At 44.9% G+C, this 27499-nt stretch overlaps 1 protein-coding gene across 1 annotated transcript; it reads right to left on the bottom strand.

The window, feature by feature from the left end:
* Positions 1-232: 232 nt before the first annotated feature.
* Rpia (ribose 5-phosphate isomerase A) lies at positions 233-27499 on the bottom strand. Its single transcript, XM_063229700.1, has 9 exons — positions 27172-27499; positions 20334-20394; positions 18767-18822; positions 11974-12033; positions 10102-10166; positions 9115-9183; positions 7992-8133; positions 6366-6465; positions 233-1118 (listed from the first exon to the last, which is right to left on the bottom strand). Exons 1-9 carry the CDS (start codon positions 27454-27456, stop codon positions 1024-1026), a joined length of 933 nt encoding a protein of 310 aa, XP_063085770.1. The 5' UTR covers positions 27457-27499; the 3' UTR covers positions 233-1023.

The raw sequence follows: 27499 nt of genomic DNA, 5'->3' as shown, positions 1-27499 counted from the left end.
CTCGGCTTCCTTGTTTTACTGTGCTGCAGCCTTCATGACTAAAGAAGTTTGATTCCATTATTTTGTTTAGCTGTGTCACCCTCATGTAGAAGTCAAACTCTTCCAGAAAAAGCCTCGTTCACCAGTCCCGAGTCTGTGGCACAAGATTTCCACCCCTTCCTTACTTGACATAGACTGGCAGGGGCCAGATCTCCATCTCTGCAGATTCCATAGTAAAGACAAAGAGTCAAAATGGCATAATAACGTTTTATTTCAACCTTCAAACAACATAAATAGGTGACGGCTTCTGACAAGGAACCATGCAACATTAATGGGGCAACAACAAAAACAACACAAAGAAAATCATTTGAAAACAAAAAACAAGTACTTCACATTTCATAGCGGTGCTTGGGCAAGTGTTTCCGCCAACGGCTTCCAACAGCAGGGAGCAGAGAACGCCCTGCTAATTCCTATTTGGAGTCCCTACACTCCGCACTGCTCTCCTCAGATTTCTGTAAACTTGATCTTAAAATGTAAGCAGGAATTGTGCGTGATCATAATGAAAGCTACCTAAGTGAACAAACAAAACAAAATACAAAGTGGCAGACAAGTAAACAGTTTCCTGTAAGGGCATCAGGAGGTCACCGCCGGTAGGGCCTTCATCTCACCAATGTAAAGGAAAGTTCTGCTTTTTATCTCAGCAAAGCCAATGTTCAGAACCTCAACCAACAGGCTCAGAAGTGTCAGACCATCCCATCCCCCTCCTCCCCTCCAATTTGTTTTTTTGATAAATATTTTATACAAAACATGAAATCAAGTTCTACTTTATAAAAAACAGTATGTTTAATAGTAAAAATATATATGTTTAAAGCTTTCTTTTAAAAAAGACATATAATAACAATACTTAAGACTGGGTTTAATCCACTGCCCTTGCCCACAGCCAGCTGTCCACCCAGCAGGACACGTTAAGGCGAAGGCTCCAGGAGGTACCACGTCCACCTTGGAATGCTGGAGCCTAAAGAAAGCATTCTGCTCCCTGCAGGGTTAGCAAGGCCTCTCCCTGAGGTGCACCGAGCCGTCTTGCATCCCGAAGTAGACTCTCTCCGCCATGTTGATGAACAGGCCCGTGTCCACCACACCTGCAGGGCAGAGGATGCAGAGTGCCTCAGTGTTCAGCCTTCCAGGGTGAGAGGGGGATTGAACACCACAGAGTGGCTGGAAGCAAAGAGCGTACGTAACACTGGACAAATGACAAGTCTAAAGCCTTCTCCCACTGGGCAGCGCACGGATTCCATTGCCTTCATTTCTTCCTGTGGCCTCTTTCCCCATCCCACAGTGCTGTTATTCCTGTCCCTTAGTTCTGTCCCACCTCAGCACCTTTGCTGGTGCTGTTCCCTTTGCCTGAATGGTCATCTTCACGCACTCTAGGGGTTGCTCTTCGCTACCCTTTGATATATCCAAGTCATCCTCCAGACAGACACCACATAACTGCTGTGTGCATGCTCTGCTCCCAGTTATCTCCCATCACATGACCAGATCTGTAAGACTTCCTCGAGTGGAAAGAGATATTTGCAAAGCACACACATGACCAAAGAACACATCAAAATGCATTAAAAAGTCCTCAAGTCACTAAGAAACAGACAATCCAACAGAAAAATGAAAGACAAGTACTTTAAAGAAACAGCCATCCGAAGCCAGCACCTCCCCTCCCTGGTAAGCGGCGGTAGTGTGGCCCACTGCAGCCCTTCCATGAGGAGATCTAGCAGTGTCTCCTGAGATCTACGCCATGTTGGAACTTAGGACTCTGGGAAGCCAAGCCAGCACCTCCCCTCCCTGGTAAGCTGATGCAGGGTGGCAGACTGCAGCCCTTCCAGGGGGAGAACTAGCAGTGTCTCCTGAGATCCACACCATGTTGGAACTGAGGACGCTGTGAAAACAAATGACCATTCTGCCTCCCTGCTGTATCCTCACCAAAATGAGCCAGCTAGGCTGAAAAGGCAGCCTCACCGGTGGGGAGGGCAAACAGCAAAGCCACGTTGGCAAATGTTTGCTAGTACAATTTCTAAAACTGAACACACGAGCTATGATCAAAATGTACAATGAACTTATTACAATAAAAGAAACATTCCTATAATCTCCTTCAAAATTCTCCCCTTCACTTCAAAAATACTTATCCCATTGTCCTTGCTACTTTATGATGCAAATTCTAGAAGTCTTCTTTCATAAGTGTCTTTACAAGGTGTGACCAAAAAATACATGTACAGTGAATACTGCTGCCGAGAGCCATCCAGCGGAAAGGTAGGCCCACAGGAATTATCAGCGTGTCCTCACCCACCTGCTCACCCGATGTAGCACCGAGCAACTTCGGGATCCTCCCCAAACTCAAAACGATGATGACATATAAATGCTTTGAATTCAGTCAGCACACTGAGATAGCCACAATGGTGTAACTAAAGATGCTCACAAAACAAGACTTCAAAACCTCTTTAGAAAGTACCAAGAATGACAGGATAAGTGTTTTCTAAGCAGGAGGTATTTTGAAGGGGATTACATCAGTGTCTTTTACTGTAATAAAAATTTTTAATTAAAACATTATTATATTGTGAAGGTGAAACAAAGAATTATCTAAAAAGGGAAGGTGATGGCTATGGTTAATTTCCTATTACCTTGCTTTAAAGTCCTGTATTTTCATTGTTTAGTTGGTTTGGCTGGATTCTGTTTTGTTCTGTTCGAACCTATTATGTCTGATGGTATGGACAGCTATATTACGGTAGCCATTGTTGATTTCCTATTACCTTGGTTTTGACATCCTGTATCGCTCTCATTGTTTGTTTTGATTGACTTTATTTTGTTTCATTTTGTTTGGTTTTATTCTCTTTAAAATAAAATTTTAAAAATTCACTATTTTGTTAATCACATCTAATGTTCACATCTAACCACACAGCAGTCCTACTCCTAGACAGGCAATCAGATGGTCACTTAAAAAAATCCTAAGGTATTCATAGTAGCACTTGTCTTTTTTGAGACTGTGTCTATGTAGTTCATACATGTTCTTGAACTCATCATGTAGCCCAGGTTGGCCTCAAACTCACAGCAATCTTCCTGCCTCAGCCTTTCAAGTGCTAGGATTACAGACAATTGTCACCACACCCAGTAGCAGCACTCTTCCTAATAGCTAAATACTGAAAATAACCAAATGCTCATTAAGAGTAGAATTGGATAAACTATACACAATGCAATACCATTCAGCAACGAGAATGAGCCACATTTTGGTTTTTCTCAAAAATGGTATTCAGAGTAGTGCTTTTCCTTTTTGAAACTGTGTCTACTGTAGTTCATATACATGCACCATGTGCACACACATGCACACAACAAGTTACCAATAAAAAGGTTTCATGAAATTCACATGGAGGAAGCCAGAGATGAATATATTGCTGGCAGAAGGATAAACCAGTATAGGGCTGAGGATGTAGCTCAGTGCAAAGGCCCTGGGTTTATTCCTTTTCCCACAAAACACAAAAACAAGAGATCGGAACAGAATTTACATGTAGTGTGATGTCATCTAGATAAAAAGGGGTCTGCAGGGGAGTTTGAACTTGGGTATCTATGAAACCACCTCAAAAAAGATGACTTGATAACAAAAATGCTGCCTCTAGGCAAGGTAAAAAACTGCCTGGGGAGACAGGGGTAGGAAAGATGACCTTGGGAGCTGGATGTGGTGCGGCATGTGTGTAATCCCAGGATGCAGGAGGCTGAGAGAGAAGACTGCCACAAGTTCAAGCCTGAACTACACAGCAATGTCCTATCTTTAAAAAAAAATTTAAAAGAATAAGATTCACAGGAAAAACTGTCATGTTTTTTAATTTTCAACAAGGTAAAAAGGATAAAATTAAAACCTTCAGAGGCAGGTCTCAATAAGCTCATAAAGAGGGGCAGGAGTCACTCAAAGGTGGAGGTCCAAACACAAAGCTTGGCCCAGCCCCTGGAGCCTCCTGTAGGTGAGAGGACAGCACAAGCCCCACCGTCTCTGGAAAGTCACATGGGCTTTAAAAAGGCTTCAAAGAAAGAGCCCGAGAGCGGGGAGAGGTCTAAGGCATGATCCTGGAGCCAGCCACCTGAGTGGGGCTCCAGGGTGACTACTCCCCGGGCCCAGATAAGGCAGGTGGAAAGGGAAGAGGACGCCGGAAGTGAACACGGCTAAGGGAGGGAACCATCAAAGAGCGCCTGCTCCCTGAGTGTCCTCACGTATGCAGATGTACCGGGGATGGGGGCAACTGGGCTAACAGGAAACCCTGTCCTGCTCCTCTTGTGAGGCTGGCCCAACAGCGCATCTAATGAGCACAACTAGGAAAAGGAAAGAGGAGACAACAAACCACTCCAACGGACCTGTTAATAACATACTATGTGACTTAATAGGTAGCCTCCACTTTTTATTGACTTTAAATTTAAAAAAAAAAAAAACCTTCTGGACACCTCAGATGTGGTCTCTACAAACAAGTAGGAACACTTCCAGAGTCAGCAAGCCAATACAGACCAGAGGAATGCAAGAGAGCCCCCTAGCGGGCACATCAGGAAACCCACCTACACAATCATTTCTACAGGTAGCACACTCCTCAGCACCCTGGAGAGATTAGCCCAAGCTTGAAGGCCAATGTAAAATAGAAGCACAGCTAGCATTTTTTAACAGTAAGAAAACAAAGGTGTGGGGGAGTGGTACACCAACCAAAAATTCTTTCCAAGATTAAACACGCAGAGAAACAGAACATGGGCCATCCAACTCCTAAAGTGAGTGTACCTCTTCATCTGGCAGTACCTGTGATAAAGACCTTTCATCTGTGATAAGGACCTTCATCTAACTATCTGATCATCAAACTGATCAATTTCTCTGTGGTTTGTACTGTCTGAATGCGAAGCAAAATCACTACTGCCTAATCCAAAAGCAGTAATAATTGCACGGATTTGCACATGGTTCTTCCTGCAGCCCTTCAGGCTGTGGAGAGTTCCCTAAAGGACAGCCTCTCTGGGAGCGAGGGGACAGGCAAGATTCCTCGAAGGCTAGGAACAGAGAATTCAGAATCCCTAGCCTGATGGTGTGCCAGGGGACAGGGATCCAGCCCTGAGACAAGAACACGGTGTCTGCAGGAATTCCAGACCAGGACGGAAGCCCACTGCAGGCCCTCAGAGCCTTCTGAGACTGCCTAGAGTTAGCCGGGAGGCACCTTGAGGAACTAAGCCTTTGAAAGCACATGGCCGCCAGGGCTGTTATGGGCAGCATTTCCTTTCCAGCAAACCTGCAGTGCTATGTTTTCAGCAGGGGAGGACTAATGAGACAGACCAGACGGGTACCCCCTCCCCTCTCACCCCAAGCACAGGAAACTAACCTACGGAGGAAGGGTAGCTTCCTAGGGGGTCCCCTGGTCTGCATTACTGTCAGGAGCAAATTTTTGGGTTTTATTGCCAGTGACCTCCACATTCATCTTTCCCACCTTCCTGGCAACTTAGTTATCCCTTAAAAAAGATAATCTGTGCATCTTTGATTTAAAAAAAAATCTAGTAATGAAGGGCAACAGAAGATTAAAGTGGAACTGAAGAGTTTTTCTGGGAAGTTGAAGCAGGATTCCAAATCTGATCCTAGCAATTTGTCAAGATCCTACTCAAAAACACAAAAAGAACAACAACAACAACAACAACAACAACAACAACAAACTGGGGCTACAACTCCCCTCACCCCCAGCTTACCCACAGGGGAACCCATGAGCCTTCTGAAACACTTAGCTCAGTGTTTAGACTACACCTACATGATAATGATATGCCCCTGTCACTTCTCTCCCACAGAACTGTGTCACTTTCCAAAAGAAGCATCCCTTGTGTTCTAAGTGCCTCGTGTTCCTCTTAAAGAAACAGCACCCTCCACCTTATCAGCAGGCATGGCTCCCCCACTGCCACGTAGCTTTCCTAAGCATACATGAGCTCTCCTGGGGACAGATTCCACGAGCTACAGATCAGAGCATCCTACACAATGTGCCCTGACATTGTGCCCATGTGTAGCCAACAGAGAGGGGTCAACTGAATCATCTTCTCCCACTGCTTAAGCAAGACCAAGAGTCTGCAGTCAAGCTCCTAGAAGAAAAGGCCTCCAGGGATGGGGGGACCTTATGTCAAGGCACATTCTCTCTGACCTCCATCAGCCCCAGGGCTGTCCCAATTCAAACATGCTGGAAGACACACCAAAACTTCTAAGTAACAACAATCCTTCGGGGGAAAGGAGTTCCAGTTACCATCCCAAACATGGTATGCAACTCAGCTTCCCAACCAAGCCTAAAAAGCCGACCGTGCTGTGCCTCCAGCGGCCAGGGGAAGGGAATTAGGAAGAGCACTGAGGTTACCTGGGATCATCTTGATAGCTGTGTTCACTTCCTTCCATTCGTGCACCTGGTCGAACTTCCAGTCTAGGATGAAATTCCCGTTATCTGTCACCACAGGACCCTAGAAGATAATTTTGCACACTGACCAAGGATGGAGACCCAGGTAGGCAGAGAAAGACAAGACAGTGAAGGTACTAATCAGAGCCAAGCACACAGATTGGTGGGCTGCAGGGAGCACTCCCACTCTGCACCTCTTAGAAGGCAGTGGCTGGAGGCAGCAAAGCTTTGGAGGCACAAAGACTCAGATTTGAGAACTGATGCCACACAGGAATGGAACCGAAAGGAACCATCACCTTCTGTGAGCCTCATGTCTCTCAACTGCAAAGGGGGACAGTGACGTGTATGTCGTAAGATAGCTTACAGAGCGATTACCAACATGGCACAACGTTCTCAAAACCTCAAAACCTTTTACTAAGTGCCATCAGTAACATAAACTAGGGCAACGCTGCTTCACCTTGATGGATCAGGAAGTCCATCAAGAGACAGGGAATGTGTGAACTCCAAAAAGGATGGCATGAAGTAAAAAGGGGGACGACCACTGGCGTAAGAGGGATAATGGGGGATGGACATGATCAAAACTTATCAACCATATACATGAATACACCACACTAGAACAAAATACACTATAAAATGAGTAGGCACTAACACAAATTTTTTTTAAAAAAAGACAGGGTGCAGAGGAGATAGGGTCAGAGGTCACACAGGCAGGGGGCAGTCACAAATGCGCACAGAGCACCAAAGTCACAGGTGAGAAAACTGAAGAAACAGACTGCAGGAAGAGGAGTGCAAGCTCAGAGGAGCTCAGGGCGGCTGAGAGCTGGGGCTCCTGCAGGGTGAACCCCAGAAACTCCACACCCTCCTCCTGGCCTCCAGCTACAGCTGCAAAGTCAGCCACACGGCATCCGTCAGAGCCAGTATGATCATCAGGACCAGGTCTGTGGCAGCTTAACATTTGACACAGCGGGGGAAAATGGTGGAAATGAAAACATCAGAGCACAGCTACAAATCATTTCTGTTCTTAGTCCTCCTAACTTTCTACACAGTTACACACAGAACTATAGTTCTGTTTCAGATTATTTTACCATTGCTTATTTAAATATATACAGACAAAGTTCTCTGCAACCCATTTTAGAAGCTAAAAAGAACCATCTGGACTGAAGGGTCTACTGTATACCTGAAGAAGGTATACAGTTCGTGTAACCCAAGAAAAATTTCTTTCTGTCACATTGTTTGCACAGAAGTAGAGAAAATAGAAAAAATTATACCATGAAGCCTGAAATACTATCTGCTATGTGGAACATTCTAAAGCCATCTGTCAGCTGTTCATCAGGCGACTCAGGCCTAGGGTACAAAGGTCAGATCACCTGAAAAATGTCTGAAGCCAAGAGACAAAAAGAAACAATCACTCCCCTTTCTCATAGAGGAGACAGGCGCTGTGCTAAGTAGGTCTCAGCGTACTATCAGGTGGAACACAGAGACAAGGAATCCAGATCTCTAAGAACAAACAGTAAATAAACAAAGGCTCCAGGGGTCCGCCAGGAGCAGCATGGACTCTGCAAGGCCTTTAGAAACCTCCTGGCTGCTTACTGCCTTGTTGACGGCCATCCGAAGCTCAACTTCACCCCCAAACTTCCGGGTCACAGCTCGGCTCACTGGGACGTAGGCCATTGGGATGACTTCAAGAGGGATTCCCTTGTGCCAATGATCCCCAAGGTTCTTAGAATTTTTCCTGCGCAAAAATATTCAAAAGGCATAATAAAATTAAATCAACTTAACAGTACAGATGAACACTACGTTCCAGAATGGAGTTAATTAGACGGTAGGAGGATAAAACAAGGGACTGGAAGAATGTTCACGGGGCTTTAAAGGTACTGGCTGCTTTACTACTTCAGAGATATTTAATATAAATGTGATAAAAATGTTTAAAATTGATATGGTTGTTTATAAACATTCTTTTTTTGGCACAGGAGATTGAACTCAGGACCTCTCTCACTTATCAGGAAAGCACTTGCACCACTGAGCTAAACCCCAGGGCCTTATTTATTTTAATGTATTTATAAGTACACTTATGTTATTCCCACAGCTATGTTTCCTAAATAAACACATACACATACTTTCTTGTAGTGAGCATGCTCAGCCCAGGCCTCTCTTCAGACTCCCTGAAAGAGCGAGCACCTGCCTGGGAGCCCCAGGCTGTTCACTGAGTCATGTGTGCAGCCTGACCCCAGAAGCAGCTGGGCACTGAGTCACCGCCTTGGGCAGGGCCACCCTGCAGCCTGGAAGACTCCTGGGAAGACGTAATACTCAAGCCATGACACAAGGATGAGCTCTGCTAACAGGCCCACAAACTGCTTTCTCTTCCTCCCTGTAAACACACCATTGCACTGGAGGACCTGGCTCTGCATGAGAGTGCTGTGGTCAATCAGAGATACTCAGCTTCAGCACTCAAGCAGGACTGAGCCCTCACAGACACTGCCTGAATCTGTGCCATCAGCCAGAGAAAGCTATGCAGTCCCTCCATTTCCTCCTCTATGTACAGGGTAAGGAGCAGGCCCCGAGACACCTCAGCAGGCAGTTCAGAACACCCAGTCCCTACCTGAAATCAGCAGGCAGTTCAGAACACCCAGTCCCTACCTGAAATCAACAGGCAGTTCAGAACAACCAGTCCCTACCTGAAATCAACAGGCAGTTCAGAACACCCAGTCCCTACCTGAAATCAGCGATCACGATGAATTGACTGGCGTAGCCAGCCACAATCTTTTCCTGGGTCAGGCAGCCCCTAAGGTTGGTAAAGAGGCAAAGCAAAAAAAAATCTGAATTTAGGAATTATGGTCAGATACAGGAACACCAAATGTGCTCAGTCCTACTCAGAGAAACTGAACTGCATGGGCCATCTATGCTGCCTCTAGTAAATGGACACAGAAACTCTAGTCAGTGTCTAGGGGAAACCTAGAAAGCGGACAATGTGTCCCATTCAGGACAGGAACCGCCACCTCCAAGATGCATGTGAGAAGCATTGTTTGCCAAAGCACATCCTGGCCGTGGCCTGATAAGGGCCAGCTTTGAACAGCCTGCCCTGTGGACTGCATGACAGGGTGATGGAGTGGAGAGAGCCCCAGGCACTGAATCATCAGATGTGGTGCAGCCTATCTCTGCTGCTCACCAGCCACACGACCTCACAGCTGCAGCCAGGAGGGTTACACAATTCATGAAAATCTTAGACAATAACTACAGTGTGATTCTAAACACTGTCATTCAATACTAATCTGCTTGACTGTTAAGAACCAGCAAATCAGGATTTTACCTTTTCCACTCACCAGTCCCTATTCCTGAAACTAGCACTTAAACACCCAGTAAACAGCTTCCAAATGAATGAATCACAACCCAAAACACAGATTTAACAGCAGCTCCAAGGCAAAGCTCACAATGCAACGCCCACAGAGCTAACAACTCAGACTTTTAGTCTGAGTAGCTGAAAAATGCGGAAACACATAAGGTGTATAGTCTTACCCAATGGGAGAAGGTTCCCAGTCACCCACTAGACTGACATGACTCACCAGAAACGTCAAGTACACACAAAGATCATAAGGTCCAAGTAGAAAGACAAATTGTCAGGGCAGTGACAATTTGGCAATTCTAAATTCCATCTGCTTTACTCCAGATACACTGCAGTCTTTAAAGTTCCTGAAACACTCACCCGCCGCCCTTGATAAGATTGAGATCAGCATCTACTTCATCAGCACCATCTATGGCCAGGTCAATCTGTGTTGGGAGAAGCAAAGTTACAAAACTGTTGAGCGTCTCAGGAGTTGAGCCACTGCACCGAGCCTGTTTATGCAGTGACAACTTATGGAGCTCTCTACAACCCTGTTAGTGAGCCTCAGTTTCCCACTTCACCAAGGCCTCAGGTTCTGAAATATTAGGCTGCTCCATGAGGGTCACAGGGAAAGGAGCTCCATGTTTGGGACCTTAACCGTAAGAGCATGCATTGCCAGTGCAGGTAGCATCGCTCCCTAAGAAGCAAAATCTGCCCCGTGCTGCAGAGTGAGGCCAGAGAAACCCCTATCATACTCAAGCCTCAAAAGGGCCACAGGATATAGAGAGAGAACAGGGTGTCTGTGGTATTAAATCCCACGGGGAATGGAGTCAATGAAAACGCTGAGAAACACTGATTCAAAGGCTGGCACAGTGGCTATGTTCCCGAGGTAGAAACCACCTGAGGTGTCCCACAGAGATCCCGCCAAAGCAACTGCCTGGTCTTGCCCCATCCCTTAGGAGGAGGCTCCACTGCCAGTCCCAAAGTAGTCAAGGGCATTAAATGGGTTAATTCTGCTTTCAAAAATCAGAACCAAGGAAGCTGGCCTTCTCATCCCTCGTGGTACTCTGTGTGGATGTGCAGAGTTCTGGTGTTGATTTTTAAAAGCAGTAAGAGACACATCCTATTCGTGTTGCAGGTACTCCACAAGGCCAGTGTAGCTCAGAAAGTTTATGCAGGGCACCACTGTTCCCACCCTGAACTTGCAGCCTGCACTGCTCCAGGACCTGGGAGGTGTCTCCTTTTCTGTCTGGCTGGGAGCCCACCTTCAGCCCGAAGGAGGTTCCTCACAGCTATAGACAGCTGATTCAGCCTGTGCCCCAGCTCTTCCCACAGAAACTCCCATAAGCCCTCCCATGGTTCTGACTAACCCTGAGGCCCCTGGGTACCTTGGGTTAGGCCACACCAAATCCCATTCTCTTGGTCCACTATGCACCAATGCACAGTGAGTGAGTGCATCCCACTCACTCGGTCCAAATCATACCCCAAAACTAGGCATTGCTCACATGCACGCACAATATTCACAGACCTTACCTCCCAGGAATGTCCTCTCCTGCCACTGCCCCACAGCCTTATAGTTCAGCTCCAACCACCTCTTCCCTCAAAATACTATAAGCACTGCCCTGAACAGAAGTGCACTGGTTCTAAATCTGGCTCTGCACTTACAGTATGGCCTTCAGCAAATGACTTAGCCTCTCTGTGCCTTTTTTATAACCATAAAATTGGACAGTTATGTTACCCACAATCCAGGGTATTGGAGATTAAAGATCTTAATACAGGAAAAGCATTTCACACAATACCTGATACATAAAAATGACCCAGAAAGCACTAGCTAGTAGATGTGTGATGCCAGTCATCCTCATCACTTCTGGCTGCTCTGCCCCTGTGTTTAACAGTTCCTTCCTGAAAAACTTAATTACTTTCCAAATGTGTGTGGTCACCTCAAAGGATGACCTTCCTTTCCTCTCCATAGCCTGCTCGTAAGAGAAAGCCAGCCCTGGACCAGCACTGGGCTTCTCTACTCTCCTTCACTGCACTCAAGCCAAGCCCTCAGGGTCAGCTCACAGCACAACTGGAAACCACTCGCCACTTAAGACCTTAGGCAAAATTAATAATCAGGATCCCAGAAGAAAAGTTAGCAAGACTCACTGGTCTGATTCCTCTAAGTACCAAGGTAATGGAGCTCATGAGCAAGACTCAGTCACAAAAGGAGAAAGGTATAGTAGTCTCTTGCTTGCTCATTTGCTTTCTTACCTGTGGGTGTCGATCCAGGTCACTGAGGGTCAATCCGTACTGAAGGATGAGCTGCCGGGCCTAGGGAGCACAAGAAAAATCTCCTGTAGCCATTTGCTCTGAATGCATGGCAAAGATTCTCAGAATTCCTTTTTTGTATTTATCAAATAGAGTAAGCCCGGCCCATGGTTCTTCTCAAATCTCATCCTGCTCTGCCAAGAAGAGTTACCATCCCATGAACAGCAAAACTGCCTGTCAATGAATCCAGCCCAGGAGCTGGAGAAGGCAGACAGCACACAGTGAAGCCCACATTCATGTTAAGAGTACCTATTCCGTGATTTGCTGCTTCAGAAAGTGCCACAGCCTCTTAAAACTTCCAGCAATACATGTTTTTAAAATTTTTTTCTATGAACAAAAAATTCAAAGTTTTTAGAACACTGCAATAGTACAAAAAAGGTTGAACTGACAGTGATTACGAGGCCACACTGTTGAGGAAAAATAAGGAAAGAAGTATATTCAGAGGCAAGACTTTTGGAATGGTGAAGTGAGGAACTTGCAAATTTAGAACATCAGACTAGTAGAGATTTCTAACTTCTAGAAAGCATACCATTTACTTTAGTGACAGGCCTCACAGGTGGCCCAAGAAGGAGTCCTGGTTAAAAGAATGATGCTGTGTGACTCTGCAATGGTCCACCCAGATCCACACAATGAGGGTCTGTGTTCACATCATTACTTATAGTGTGCAGGGAAACCAAGAGTGAAAACTTTTTCCTCAAAAACGTTTCTTTAAAATATTTCCTGCTTAAACTGAAAAGTACCTGTGATTAATACTCAGGTTATTAGAAACCACAAAGTCACAATGGCTAATTGTTGGGAGTTGTTAAAGATGGAAATTGAATACACACGCAGGGCTGGGGCATTGCCAGGGCATGGCCAACCCAGAGCAAAGAGATGTCTCAAAGGGCAAGATAAGGCTACAGCTGAGGACACCTGACTCCACCCCCATTAACAAGATTGAGACTGCATCTGCAGGCATTTCTCTCTTGTAGTGGAAGTTAACCTGAAGATTTTCTAACATTCTTCTAAATTAACATAAGATAGTTCTCCTAAATTAACATAGTCTGATATTTAGAAAAGTCCTTGAACCACTCCCAAGGTCCTGCTCAGTTTTCACTTTCTACTCTAACTCCTTGTTTTTGAAATTTGAATAGATACTGGCTGCCCAAAGACATTCCCTGTCTCAGCCGCCAGTCTCGAACTCTGCTAGTGGATTTTGATCCTCCTGGAGCCCTAAAATCACATCACTTGTCTCATTTATTTAAACCTTCACCATACACTTGTTTGGGAGATTAGGGACCTTGGCCTGGTCCCCATAGCTAATTTTTCATACTTCCCTAAAGGATAAATGGAGGCTTGGGATCATGGTATCACCCTTTTGAAACTTCCCATAACTCTTGGGATAGGCCATCCTCTCCCATCCACTAAGACTACTAAGATGAAAAAAAACACTCTCAAACAAGATCCTTCTTAGCATAAGATCATCCCCACCTTGAGTTATCCTAGGATTATTTGTTGCCTGCAGTGTCACTGACCTCTGAACCTTCATTACCCTCTCCTATCACTATATACACCCACTGTATTATACACACCCAACAGTGGCTGGTTTGGAGTATCTGGGTCTTTGCCCATCCTAAGGCACTGACCTCCCAGCCCCCTACTATGCATTACTAAATTTGTCCCTTTCTTATTTTATCCTTCACCGTACCCCTCAAACAGGCAGTTAGGTCCTGTTATCAGATGTTGGTTCTAATCTTCAAGAACACAATGCACAAAAAAGAGAACTCTCATCCAGTGCTGCCACTGTGGAAAGCAAAGAACTTCTTTATTAAGTAGAACTACCACCTGACCCAGTTGTCCTGCTAGAGAACACACACCCAAAGCAAAGGAAATCGGTATATCAAAGTTCAACCTGCACTCCGGTGTTTATGGCAGTGCTTGTTACCACAGCTAATATTTAGAATCAACTTGGTGTGCACTGACAGATGAATGGATGAAAACAATGTAGGATATAAACACAATGAAAAATTATTCAGACAATAAAGAAAAAAATCCTTATTCACTTCCCCACTGCTGGGTAAAATACATGACATCTAGAGGAGATCAGATAATGAGAGTTGAGACCTAAATGACCTTCTCTGTGAGCATACAGAACACCAGGCTGTGCTCCTCCTAGGAAGTGCACACATGCTGGAACTTTCCAAGATCCAGGGACTAGCCAATACAGCTGAGATCCAAATGTTTACCTGGCCATATACTACAAATAGAGGCAGGTTAATCTTCTGATACCCCATTTGCTTGCTTCTGTGCCTAAGTAAATAAAAACTAAGCAGGCCAAATGCCCAGGGCTCTCTGTCCACTAGAGACAAGAGCCCCTGGTCCTCCTTCAAAATGAAGCATAAAGAATAAATTCAAGTGTTCTACAGAGGAATAATTATAGTTCAGAGCTACTATGTCTGAAATAGTAAGAAAAGTCTGTGAATAGGGCTGGGGATTTAGCTCAGCGGCATAAGCACCTGCCTTGCAAGCAGGTGGTCATTGTGATCGATCCCCCGTACCGATAAAAAAAAAGAAAAGTCTGTGAAGGCCCCAACCAAAAGAAAAATGCTAATTACCCTTATTTGATCATCACAAATTGTGCATATGTATTATCACACTGCACTCTACACATAAAATTATGTGTCAATTAAGATTAGATAAACTTGCCATAGGGCCTTGGTAAATTTTCTCAGTAAGAAGCCAGAGACTGGAGTTAGGGGTATAGCCCAGCAGTACAGAGCTTGCCTGGCCTATGAGCGGCACTGAGTCCACATCACAAAGAACAAAAGAAAGGTGTGGGGAGAGGGAAGTAGAAAAGGAAACAGACAGGAGGAGGATAACCAAGGCCAGCCTTTAATCAAAACTCCTAACACTCAGAATAAAATGCTATGCGTAGGATTTGTTACATGTAGGTCTTATCTGGGATTCTGAATCAAACTTAAAATTTAAAGGATAATGTGAGCCCTGTTTTTATTTGATGTTATTAAGGATATTTTAATTTTAACACATTGTTGTGATAGAAGATGCCTTATTTTTCAGAAACATAACAAAGTATATTTAATAAAATTATGCCTCGAAATTATTTTTGAAATAATGGGGATAGAAAGGAATGGGGTACAGATGAAACAGAATTGGCCACAAGTTGGCGATTGAAACTTCATGATTAGTACTCTGAAATTTATTTCAGTGTGTTTTTATCCTTGCTGAAATTTAAAATTTCCCAGAATAAAAAGCTGAAATAAAATGTTCAAAAAAATTCATTGCCTGGCATGGTGACAATGTGTCTATGATCGCAGCACTCAGGAAGCTGAGGTAGTAAGTTCAAGGCCAGCCTGGGCTACACAAGACCGTCTCCAAAAACAAAAATAAAAATTTTTAAACCTTCATGGTTTTGTTTTTATTAAAGAGAAATATAAAGGGGAAGGTAAAAATATAAATAGTACATATAGGAATTGAGAAATAATCCAGTAGAATCACTTGTACTTTTTGTCTAAAGCTGAACACCATCATCCATGCCAACTGAAACTGGCCTGCTTAATTAAGAAAGTCTGCTGTTAACCCTTATGCTGATTTCTTGGAAAGTCAGATAACTATTTTTGGTGTTGTGCCAAAAGCTCCACTAGAGACAAGAGCCCCTGGTGGAAGCAGCCTCAGAAAGAAACACTGCCAGCATCTCCATCTTGGACTTCGGTCTTCAGAACTGGGAGAGAAGAAACATCTCACTCAGCCACGGTCCCTTGGTCCCTTGCTCTGGTTAACATGCTGGGTTCCACACGGCACTGCAGGAGCCACAACCTATCACCCAGCACAAGGCAGCCTGAGGAGCCCACCCAGGCAGCACCTGCGAGCCCCCAGCTGTCTCCCGCAGGCGGGCTGAGGGGTCTCCCAAAGGTGCAGCAAACACGGTGCGCCCCCTCCTGGCCAGGGGCCGCAAAGTGCGGGGTGAGGGGAAAGCGAAGCTTGTGCCCCTGAAGACAGGAAGCAACAACTTTCTGCATTCCCACGGCTGTCCCCCGCGAAACGGTGGCACAAGACAGGCGAGTTAAATGGTCTCCTGTTCCCATGAATTTCACAATGAAACCTGAAAATGGTGCGTTTTCCTTTCATCACCTAACCGAGGTGGAAATAAAGGCAGAGTGAATAATAAAAGCTGATGTGGGCTTAGATCAGACCAGGCTTGCAAATGCTTTATTCTTCTCTTCTAAAAATCTCTGGCTTTAAAAGCAAAATCTACCAAATCATTTAAATCCTTTTAGGTTTACTTGCTTTAAAAGTAGAGCCATGGGCTGGGCATGGTGGTCCATGCCTGTAATCCCAGCATTTGGGAGGCTGAGGCAGGAGGATCACTATGGAGTTCCAGGCCAATCTGGGCTACACTGTGACCTCAAAGTCAGCCTGAGCCACCTAGCAACACCCTGTCTCTGAAAACAGGAACAATAAAATAAATTTTAAAAAAAGAAACAGAAGAAAAAAGAAAACACAAGTAAGGCATAAATATATGACTAAACGTAACTCAAAAAAAGTTTGGGCAGTGTGGTAAGGAGAATAACCAGACAAGTGAATCCGAACTTCAAATGACTCCACCTAATTAACTGGAATTGGCCAGCGTTTTCAAGTCTAGACACAGTACTATCAATTACCACTAAAAACAGGTGGTAAAGAGACTGCTGTTTTTTAAAAAGTCACAAACTCTAAAGATAGCAACTTGAATAGCTCAACTTTCCAAAAGAGCTTTAAAACTTTAGGTATAAATCTCACAAAAGAAATCGGCAACTTCTAAAAGCTGGCATGTGACAGTTAATACTGGCTGTCAGCTTGCCTGGGCTGCGGGACTGCTGAGAAACCTGGAAGAGCACACTTCTGGGGCATCCAGGGGAGACTGGCTCTGGGTCACCCAAGTGCTGGGCTAAGTCCAGTCCTGAACAGTTGGGGCCCAGTGGAAGGTAACATCAGGGGCATGGGGAGTTCACGCTGGGTACACGCTTCACCCCGGGGACAGTGAGGGACAGTCTCTGAATGCAGCTCTCCAGGGGCCCCAGGCCGTCATGAGCCTGAGCCTGAGACTGGCCCTGCATCCCTGGTCCTCTAGATCTGAGCCTTTCAGCTTCTCCAACAAAGCTGTCAGCTAGCTGCTTCCCTAGTTTTCCAGTCTCCAGACAGCCACTGCCAGACTAGGCAGCCCCAATCACTATAAACCTCCTTATAATTAATATATCCTACTGGTTGTTTCTGATGAACATTGGTGAGCAGCAGAAATAAGGAGGATGTACCAGGCCAGTACTGGAGGTAGCTACAAAGCAACCAAATCAACATCGCGCAACTTCCCAAAGATCCAGGAAGTGGTGTTAGAAACAGCAATTACACAAGGCTGGTGCAAAGTCTGCTTAAGAACATGACTTCCCTCCCAAAGCAGCATATTGATTCTTGAAAAAGGAAAAATAGTCTTAGGACTATTCAGTTATGGCAACCATAACTGAAGACAAGAGTATTCTCTCTCGGTGAGCTCTGGCTACCCCTGAAAATCAGAGGTTTTAAAGAGCACCTATTTATAAATCTCGTGATTCCATGGACAAACTGGATAATCTTTGCAACTAGGTGTTAGTATAGAAGGCCCCACTCACTGCCTAGAACCACATCCATATCGCTTCTCATCCCCCAGTCAGCTAGTCTCATCTTGTTCACACGGTGGCAGAATATTCCAGAACCAAGAGAGACCAAGACCCTGTGCAAAAGCACTTTCAAAGCTGGGTGTGGTGGTACATGTCTATAATGCCAGCACCCCAAGAGGCCAAAGCAGAAGGACCACAAGTGCAAGTCCTGCCTGGGGAATTAAGCAAGACCTTGTCTCAGGAATAAACAAAAAAATCTAGGAGCCAGGCAAGCTGACACGCACCTGTAACCGCAGCACCCTGAGGGGCTGGGCAATTTACCGTCTTCATCTTGAAATAAAATTTTTTAAAAAGCAGGGGTGGGAAGAAGACTGGAAATGTACAAAGGCTCTGATTTCAGTCTCCAGTCCCAAAGAGAAAAAATAAGAATTTTTAAAGCCTCTGCTGTCATCGCACTGAATACAACCAGATTCGCACACGGTGTTTTCAGCATTTGTGCACAGTGTTTTCAGCATACTAAAGGAAGATCCCTGAAGGGCATGTGGTTCTGAGAAGATTAAAAATACATTTCATACAAAGGCTCACAATCACAATAGTATGAAGCTCCTCAACAGCAATTAAAAACCGGAAGACAGACACCCTGGCAAATTCCAAGACATTTAAAATAGAATTCTCTAGCGAGTCAAAGGACTGACTCAGACATCTCCGACCCTCCTGTTCTCACTGTCTGCTCTTGTGTCCTTATCTCTCCTGGTCTTTAATGGCTCCACTGCTTTCCTCTTCCAGTTCCTATAATTCCTCTTATCCTCAAATTTTTTCACCCATCAGCAGGATAAGTAGGGCTAAGACTGTGCTCCTTGAGGACAGAGATCATGCAATCACCTCTGAGTACTCCAGAGCCCAAACTCAAGATCCACTGAAATATTTTCCCCGATTAACAGATGAGCACATTTACGTATTTTCAAAGAACAATCCATCTACAAACTCCTCTCCATGCCTGGCTTCCTCACCTAGAACAATCCTGACCTGCAACTCAGAACCAGGTGCCCACGTCCTAGGGAACCTGAGACTGAGCAGGGCTCACACTGGGACCGGAAAGCAGGACTCACCTGGAAGGAGGAAGGGATACACACGACCTTCAGATTCTCTTTTGTCACTTTTTCAGCTGTGAAGACAAAAGGCAGAGTAGAGTGGTGAGTTTTCACTCTTCTCACTTTATCTCCTTTCCCTTTGTTCAAATTCTGTGTCCCTCTCTGCCCGGAGATGAAAACCAGTAACAGGTACAGTAGGAACAAGGGTAAGTGCGGGCACCACAGCAAGAGTGATGCTAGCGCCTGCCGTTGCTGTGGGCTGGAGACAGGTTAAGAACCTTGTATAAATGAGTGTTTACCCCAAGAGACAAGATTGGATTATCATCTCTATTTTACAGATGAGAAACTGAGGCACAGAAAGGAAAGTATGTAACGCAGTAGTAACCTAGTAGTAAAGGGGCAGAGCTGGAGTGGATCTGATCCTAGGCACTTTAGCTTTACAGTCTTACTAACCACTATCTTACAGTTGTCTTTTCCAAGATAAAGTTACAACTTTACTTTTGCACTGAATAAAAATACAATTTGTAGGTCTCAGAGGATCTTGAGAAGGGAGATTTTGTTTATTCATTTTGGCTTTGCTTATATATTCACTTTAAGCACTCAGGAAAGTTTAACTTTTAAAAATGTCTTAAACTGGGCATAGTGACACATGTACGTAATTCAAGCAGCAGAAGCCCTCATGAGGCAAGTGGATCTCAAGTTCAAGGCCAGCCAGGGTAGATAGCCAAGACTTTGCTTCAAAGAAACCAAAAAGAAAATACGTATGTCCTAAAGAAATAACTCATTAAAATTTCAAGTCATTCTAATCTGCACCCTGGAAAGTTAGTGCCACTCATGAAGTCACAGTAATTTCCACATACTTGGTTAAGTAGCAAGGTAAACAGCTCTACAGCCCCTGCCCGGCCCTGTGCAGGATCCCAGAAGCCATGGTCCACAACCAGTTCTCCGAGACCAGGTGAACCTGAATTTTGCTCCCGGGCCCTGCCCCTTGGCACCTGGAAGACACCAGCACTGCACTTAAGTAAACCTTTCCCGGGGCTTTGTTTTCACACAGACAAGGAACGGTAGAACCTGTTGGGCAGCCACAAGGCAGATGTTCCTGTGCCTTTCCTAAAGAGAGACAACCCAACCCAGTGCCCACATCTACTCCAGGGTTGTGGACAGAGCAAACCCACTAAGACCTCACCTTGGCTGCCTGAGGAACCCACAGGCTTCACAGAATGCCCAAGACCAAACACAGGGCCATGGAGGGAATGCACCAGCAATGCGACAAACTGTTGGGACCTCAGTCAGTTCTCACCCACCTTCCTACCACCACGGCCACTGTTTCTATCTCCTTCCACAGTCCTGCTTTGTATACCATCTCCACCCCCACCATCACCCACCCCAGAAGCTGAACAGAGTAAACAAAAGCAAGAGTACCCCCAAAGTCATCTGAAGGGATCCATGAATCCCACCCCAGAGAAAAGCAGAAACATTCAAATAATCTCAGACAAGCAGCCCCTGCTCCCCTGCTCTGCACAGCTGGAGCCCCCATCCTCCCACCCCTGCCGCCATGTGCAAAGTGCACAAGCTGAGAACATACCTATTTGCTGCACAGCATGGACAATTGTAGAACCACTTCCGATTCCCAGTACTTGGTTATTCTGCCAAAAAAGGGAAGAAAAGAATATCATTCTTTATTCCATTTTATCCTTTTCCTACCTAGAGCTACGAAAATTATTATGACTGCATTTCACCAAAACAAGTGCAAAGTTGGTTCTATGCCTATTTTACAGATACACACCACTGAAGCGCAAAGCTGTACTTTACGCTGTTGCCCAGTATGCACTTAACAGAGCCCTCCTGTTTTCATTGCTGACACTGTCAACGTCACCACTCCCTCCTTACATTCTGCCAAAGGAACAATTTGCTCAACATATCACATACCAACTTCACAGCTGCAGATAAACTGTAGAAGATCCCTGGTCAACCCCAGTGAGGGCAGAAAGAAAAGGCCTTAGGAAAACAGAGCCTGGATGAGTGTGGAAAGTTGGGGTTCCTGGCTTCCAGTCCTTTTTACACAAGTTTTATGTTTATTTAGAAGGCAGTGTCTTCTAGTTGGCAACAGCACAGAAAACCTCAGCAACATATCAGGCCCATCCAGAACAAGGCCAACGAAAGACAGAAGGTTCTAATCTAACTTCAAAATAGTAGGACAAATCAGCATCGGTCCAATTAATGCCAAGGGAGTCCTTGTTTGAGGCAAGTAAAAGCTTAGCAAGGAGCGTAAGATAAAGTCTTCACCTGTAACAAGGATGTGCAATAGATGTAGAGCACTTTCTGAGCACAGAGGACAAGAAACAAGTGTCGCAATACCAACCCTGCAAGGATGAAGGAACCTATGAGCAGACCAGTTCAGCTACAAAGAGCAAAGCAAGGCCAGGGATTACCAAATAGCCAGGAACTAATATGAACCAGAAAAAAAACTGAAGAAGCAACTAGCATTTATTAAGTACCAATCCAAAGGGACTCATGAAATGTTAATACAGGGGCTGGGAATTTAGCTTGGTGGCATAAGCATCTGCCTGGCAAATGTGAGGTTGTGACCTCAATCCCCTGGTACCAAGGGGGAAAAAATGTTAATATAAAGACATATCTCACAACTATCTCTTATGACCTACAATTCTAATACTTTAGTATTAGTATTAATTCAACACTGAAAAGAAAAATTGAAATAAGATGTTCCTGGGAATCTTTTCAATAGAATGCTAAACCTGCTTTTATCAGCTGATCACACAAGACTATATGCTATTTGACAGACTTAAACTTATGGAAAATTTTTCACAAAGCAAATAATTCTTGTCCAAAGTATCAGGAAGGGCTGGGATGGGAAGGAGGGTGCCTCATGGTCCCTCACACAGGAATGGCTCAATTGGTTAGTGACCACCAGTCACAAGCAACTTTGGGGGTTTAAAAAGGTCAGCAGGAACTCAGCCTCTCTAAACTCATTAATCACAGGCACAGTTCAAAAGGAACTGAGATTTTAAACAAAAACTGGTTACTCTGTATTTTCAGATTCCTTGAAATTCAAGAACTTAGTAGAGAGGGGCTGTAACTCCCTGAGGTTATATTCTCTGGGGCCTTCAGACCTCCCTGGCCAAAGTCCTAGTTTCCCTGACTATTCTTATTTTAACTCTTATCAGAGTGGCACAGCATGCAACTAGATCACAGGCCCGGCTGTCTACTCCTCATCTGTCTCTTAACGTAACAGGACAGATGTTCCTTGACTTACAACAAAATTATGTCTATACACCCACCAGAAGTTGAAACACTCAGTCAAAAACACATGTGACCTACAGAACAACTTAGCAACACCACAAAGCACTGGCTCCTTCTTCCTGTGTGACCTTTGGCTGACTGGGACGTGCCCCTCATAGCTATTCAGCATTCTGGGAGCTTATCCAGCCATGTATCACTAGCCCAAGAAAACATCAAAATGCAAAGTTCAGTTTCTACAGAATGTACATGGCTTCAAACCATCAAAAGCTCCTAAATCTAACCATCTTAAGTTAGAGGCTGTCTCAAAGAAGTGGGCCCTTTGGGAAGTGAGTAGCCACGAGGATCCCTTACTGGTGGAACTAGTGACCGTGGATACTACTGATAGCTATCGATCATCTCCCACTGACTCTCTTGCCAGTGCCAGCACCTTGGTATTGTATGTCCTAGTCTCAGAACTGTGAGTCAATACATTTCTGTACATTACAAATCACCTAGTCTCCGGTGTCGTTGTAGCAGGAAAATGGACTGAGACATCTGAGAAGAGGTTCTAATATCCTTTCCAGTTCCCCATTAGTTTCAGGAGTTAAAATCTTAATATGTGCACTTTATGTCTGTATCATGATTCTACCTTTTGAAAAAAATCTTAGCATGATCAATTCACACAAACACACCAAATCTCACTTATTTAAGTCTCACTACTTACTGGTGTACCTGAAATCTAACCAATTTCAGGAGGCTAGACTTGTTGAAACATCATTGCATGTCAAATTTCTTTAAAGTTCTAACAACTGATTAACAATTCATTTGGGTAAGGAAAAGCCCACTGTGAAGTTTTCTTTGTAAACAGGAAAGTCCTGAAAACCCTCAGGACAAACAGAGCCACAGGCAAACGCTTCACTCCCTAGAAGACAAAGCCTCAGGAATAAAACTCCAGGAGTAAAGTCCTGATTCCCATGCTTACTATGATCCTTCTTACACTACAGCTAACGCTAAAGAACAGTAAAAAGAGTGACAACAGAGAGAACTGAGTATTAAAAACCAATAAACAAAACCCCACAAACCAAATACTAACATCCCCAGCCACACATTTGGTGTAACAAAAAATGCTTGTAGTCGGGCTTCCTCTATGTAACTACAAACTCCATGGATGCCTATCCTCTTAATCTGCTGAAAACCACTTTTACTACTCAAAGGTTCCAAGTGCACTGAAGGGCTTAGGCCATCAGTGCAGCATGTGCCCTGATCAAAATTCCACCCACAACAGTCTCAACACATTCAACAGTCATTTAGCTGCCTCAGCAAATCCCAATCCCCAGGACTTTAAGACAAGTCAATGGTCTTGGTAACATCACTGCAAGACACTACAACAGGAAGACATTCAACATGGCTAAATATTTCAATATGTGACAATCTCGAAGCAATGAAGATGTCTTGATTTCTCAATGTTTGGGAACAATCTGAAGCTGAGAACCTGGTCACACAGCAATTTGATTGCCAGATTCCTCACCGTCAAGCTCATCCATAAACTCCAGTCACCCATAGGCTCCCACAACAGGCATTTACTCAAGATGAACTTGAGTCACACAAGGTCTACATAAGGTTCCTTTGGCTTTTACAAAAGGGTAGGAATTGCAGGTACCTGTTAAGACTCAAAGCTCTTATACCATCAATCCTGCTACTACAGACACAAATTAACAGGCCCTTGAGGGCGTCAGTGCAGGAGATGGGAACACATCACCACTGTGGCTGAAGGTGCATCTGAAGAAGGGAAGACCTTGAGATTGAAATCACAATAACCAGATTCACATGCTTCCCTAAGCGATAAACACAAATCTAAGATTATGCTGTTTGGTACCTCCCTTGAGATTTTCCATAAAAATAGATCACTATCTCACTGGACCACCCTCTCCCACCCACTAAGACTACAGATTACCATAAACCCTCTCCCACCCACTAAGACTAAGACTAAATATTACCACAAACCCTTTCCCACCCACTAAGACTAGATTATCATAAACCCCCTCACACCCATTAATAAAAAGATTATAGATTATCATAAAGTTAATGTCATTCATGCCCTTGCTTCCCTACTTCCCTGGTAGATTAGTGTTAGCTAAGAGATACTTGTAATCTCATTGGTTGATTAAAGTTTTACCCACAAAAACCTACCTGGTGATCCTGACTTAGAGGCAACAAACTTTGGACCTCTCCTGCCTTTCTGGAGCTATTCCTATTCTATAAATGTTTCCTATTCTTAACCTTCCTTGTCCTTTAGAATTCATTCAATTCAAGGGACACAAACTCAGCACATGTGACATCAAGTAGGTTGGGAATTTTACCTCTTACATCACTGCTACCTTGGTCTTAAAGTGACTGGCTCAGGAATCAAAGCCAGTCAGAGATAGTCAAGACTACTTATGAGGTGGCCCAACAATAGAAAGCCCTTTTAAACTGTAAGTCCTATGTGCAACTTACCTTGTCTAATGTAACTTTGGAAACACTACATCTATTAAACAATCAGAACCACTGCCACAGCCCAGAAGTTTCTTCAGGCTAAACCAGTCAAAAAGCAAAGCCCCGGTACACAGAACAAACCAGTAAGGCCATAGACCAGGAGAGCACAGTCTTGTGTAGTAACCCATTTTGGGTAACCACACCCTCAGAAACAGATCTGGGGGCTACAAAGGACTGCGCTGAGATTTCTCCAGATTCTCCATTCCCAGAAATGGTGCTGGTCACCAAATTGCAACACCAAAAGGCTAGAATTGTGATACCCTCCATCCCAAAGATTCTAAACAAAGGGCCACCAATAACTACAACCTCCAAGTATGTGTCCTCAATTCAGACAATTCAGCAACCATTTAAATGGCAACTCCTGCTGGGGTAAGCATATGTAGATAAAGCTAAGTCTCCTCCAGGAGCTTACCCTTTTACAGGGTAGAGGGACAAACACAGCAGTGTGGAACATAAGACACCAACACAATGTACCTCAGAACCTTCTCCTTAGGAAGTTAAAGCAAAGCTAAAACCAGGAAATGGCCTTTGAATCAAAACTTGAAAAGCTTATGTTTTTAAGAGGTGTCCCCAAAAGGCCAATTGGAGGGAGTCCCCATGATCATCCTATAACCTGCAATGTGGCTGAGATCCAGTGGGTTTCAGGAGGAATCCTGCTTGAGCTGAGGATTTGAAGATTATTTAACCAAATAGGAACTATAAAACAAAGGTCAAGGAGAAAGGTGCCACCAAATATTAATGTAACATGATAGGACAAGTTTAATCTTGAACTTTTCTATTTGTATAATTTTACCAATCTATTAACAATTCATTACACAATAACTTTAAAACTTCAGTTTACTGTCCATGTTTTATAGCTGTGGCACTGAATTCCAACCTTATGGCAAAACTACACATTTTGTATTATATCTCTTAACCACTATAGAAAATCACATTGCTAAACAGTTGCCACAAGCTGACATAGAAGAAATAAAGATGAGCAGAAGACAAGGACAAACAAATTTTTTTAAATTGTATTTTTAATAAAAAACTGAAGCTTCAGGACAGAAACCCAAGAAAAATTCCTAAGGGTTTTGTACACAATAATCCTATAAACCTGGCTTTCACTTACAAATTGTGCTCCCCCTCCCACTAACCCCCATTTTAGGAAGTTCAGTTTTTCTGTTTTGGTTTTTGTTGTTTTTTTGAGACAAGGTCTCACTATGCAGTTCAGGCTAGCCTTGGGCTCACTTTGTAGCCCCGGGTGGTCTCATATTTGCCATGATCCACCTTCCTCAACCTCTGGAATGCTGGATTACAAGGAAGAGTACTATTAAGAGAACAGTGTATCTCAGCTTCAAACACACGTAAATGGTTTGCATTTTAATGTAGCCTCCAAATGAGTAAATTCAACAGACCCTAGTATATACATCCTAGATAATCCATTTTAAGGAAACCCCCAAATCCCTGGGCCATCACCTTTCATCTGTAAATTCTCTTTCCAGATTCCCAAATTCCAGATTTCCACCCCTAATCCCCAGACTGAAACGTACTTCCTTCTGTGAACACCCACACCGCGAGTATGTACTTTTCTAAATGAATCCTCCCCTGGCATGGCTGTCACTGACTACTGAAAATTCTTTTTCTGCAACCGGAGGGAGGAAAGGCTGAGCCTGTTGTGTTCTCCATACTTACTCTGGGAACCTCCTCGAACCCTACCAAAAGCTACACCAGGACAAGGCAGCGGTGGAACCCGTGGAAAGGCAGTGGCACAAGTGACAGGGTCTGGGCACTCTTTCAAAAGAACAGGCTGAGCCACAGGTTGTCACACTGGCCCCTCCCACACAACCAGGCTGCAGGGAAGCTCAAAGGATCTTGTCTTTGTAACTTTGTTGTAGGAGAAGCATCGAGGAAAAAGAATATAATGCTACTACCTCAGAAGCAGAAAACAGGGACAAAAAGTTAACAATGCAGAAATACTCCACTTGACTTCCGATCAGGCGCTAGAATTAAGATAATGAACTTGACTGATGACAGCAAACACACTTGGGTTAAGACTCCAGCCACTAACAGCCCCGCACTTTCCACTTAAAATAGTGCCACGATCCACTGACAACCCCGCAGTTCCACCTTAAAGACGGACATCATCCAAATATCAAATTACCACCTGGCGCTGTCAGAGAAAAGAGGTTTAACCGCGATTTCCCTGCTGGCCGCCGGCCAGGACCCCGAGGAACCCGCGCGCGCCAAGTTTGGGGAGAAATGTCCCAGCATTTTGTAAACCGGCTCTCCGACATCCTTCCAGAGTAACAGGAAGTAAAGACCTCTAGACAGCCCAAGGCTCAGTATTTTCCAGTTCCTGACAAGGAGGCCGCGCACCAAGTGCCGCTAATCCCCACTCCAAACATTAGACACCGCAAGACTCCACTTTACGAAGTGTTCCGAAGACAAGGAGTCTGTGCAAGGCTCGATTTTTAGGGGACTTACTCCCCACGGGTTCCACGTCTAAAAGGTCTTCCTAAAAGGTCTGTCAGGAGCAGGGAAGAGAGGTGGGAACTCCGCCAAGCGCTCACCCTCCGCGCTGGCTCAGCCCCCACCTTCCCAGAGCGAGGCCGCCCAGAAGAACTCCGCGCGTGCACCACGAACCCTTCACGCCCCGAGCTGCTCACCTTCACATGGTTCTTCACGGCCACATGGCCCGCCAGCTTCTTGGCTTCCTCGGCCTTGGACATCGTCGAGCGAGCCGGGTATAGACTGTTGGAGGCCTGGCAGCTGGTGCCTGTGCTTCCAGTGCCGCTGACGGCTCCAGACTGTGCACGCCCCTGCAGCTGCACGTGGGAACCCTGAAGGCCCCAGGTGTTCCCGCCCCCACCAGAGGCCGCGCCCCCGGCCCGCCCTGGCAGCGGGGCCAAGACCCGCCCGTAGAGGGTGCTGAAGGGCCCGGGGCGCTGCATCCCGACGCCTCGCTCCAGCCTCCGGTGCTGTCCCGCCCCCGGC

This window comes from Cavia porcellus, unplaced genomic scaffold (assembly GCF_034190915.1).
Source record: "Cavia porcellus strain 051 isolate PalLab524CR breed Dunkin Hartley unplaced genomic scaffold, mCavPor4.1 scaffold_18, whole genome shotgun sequence".
NCBI classification, from domain to species: Eukaryota; Metazoa; Chordata; class Mammalia; order Rodentia; family Caviidae; genus Cavia; species Cavia porcellus.
Note: the sequence above shows the minus strand (reverse complement) of the source record. Positions and strands in the feature narration are given on the sequence as shown.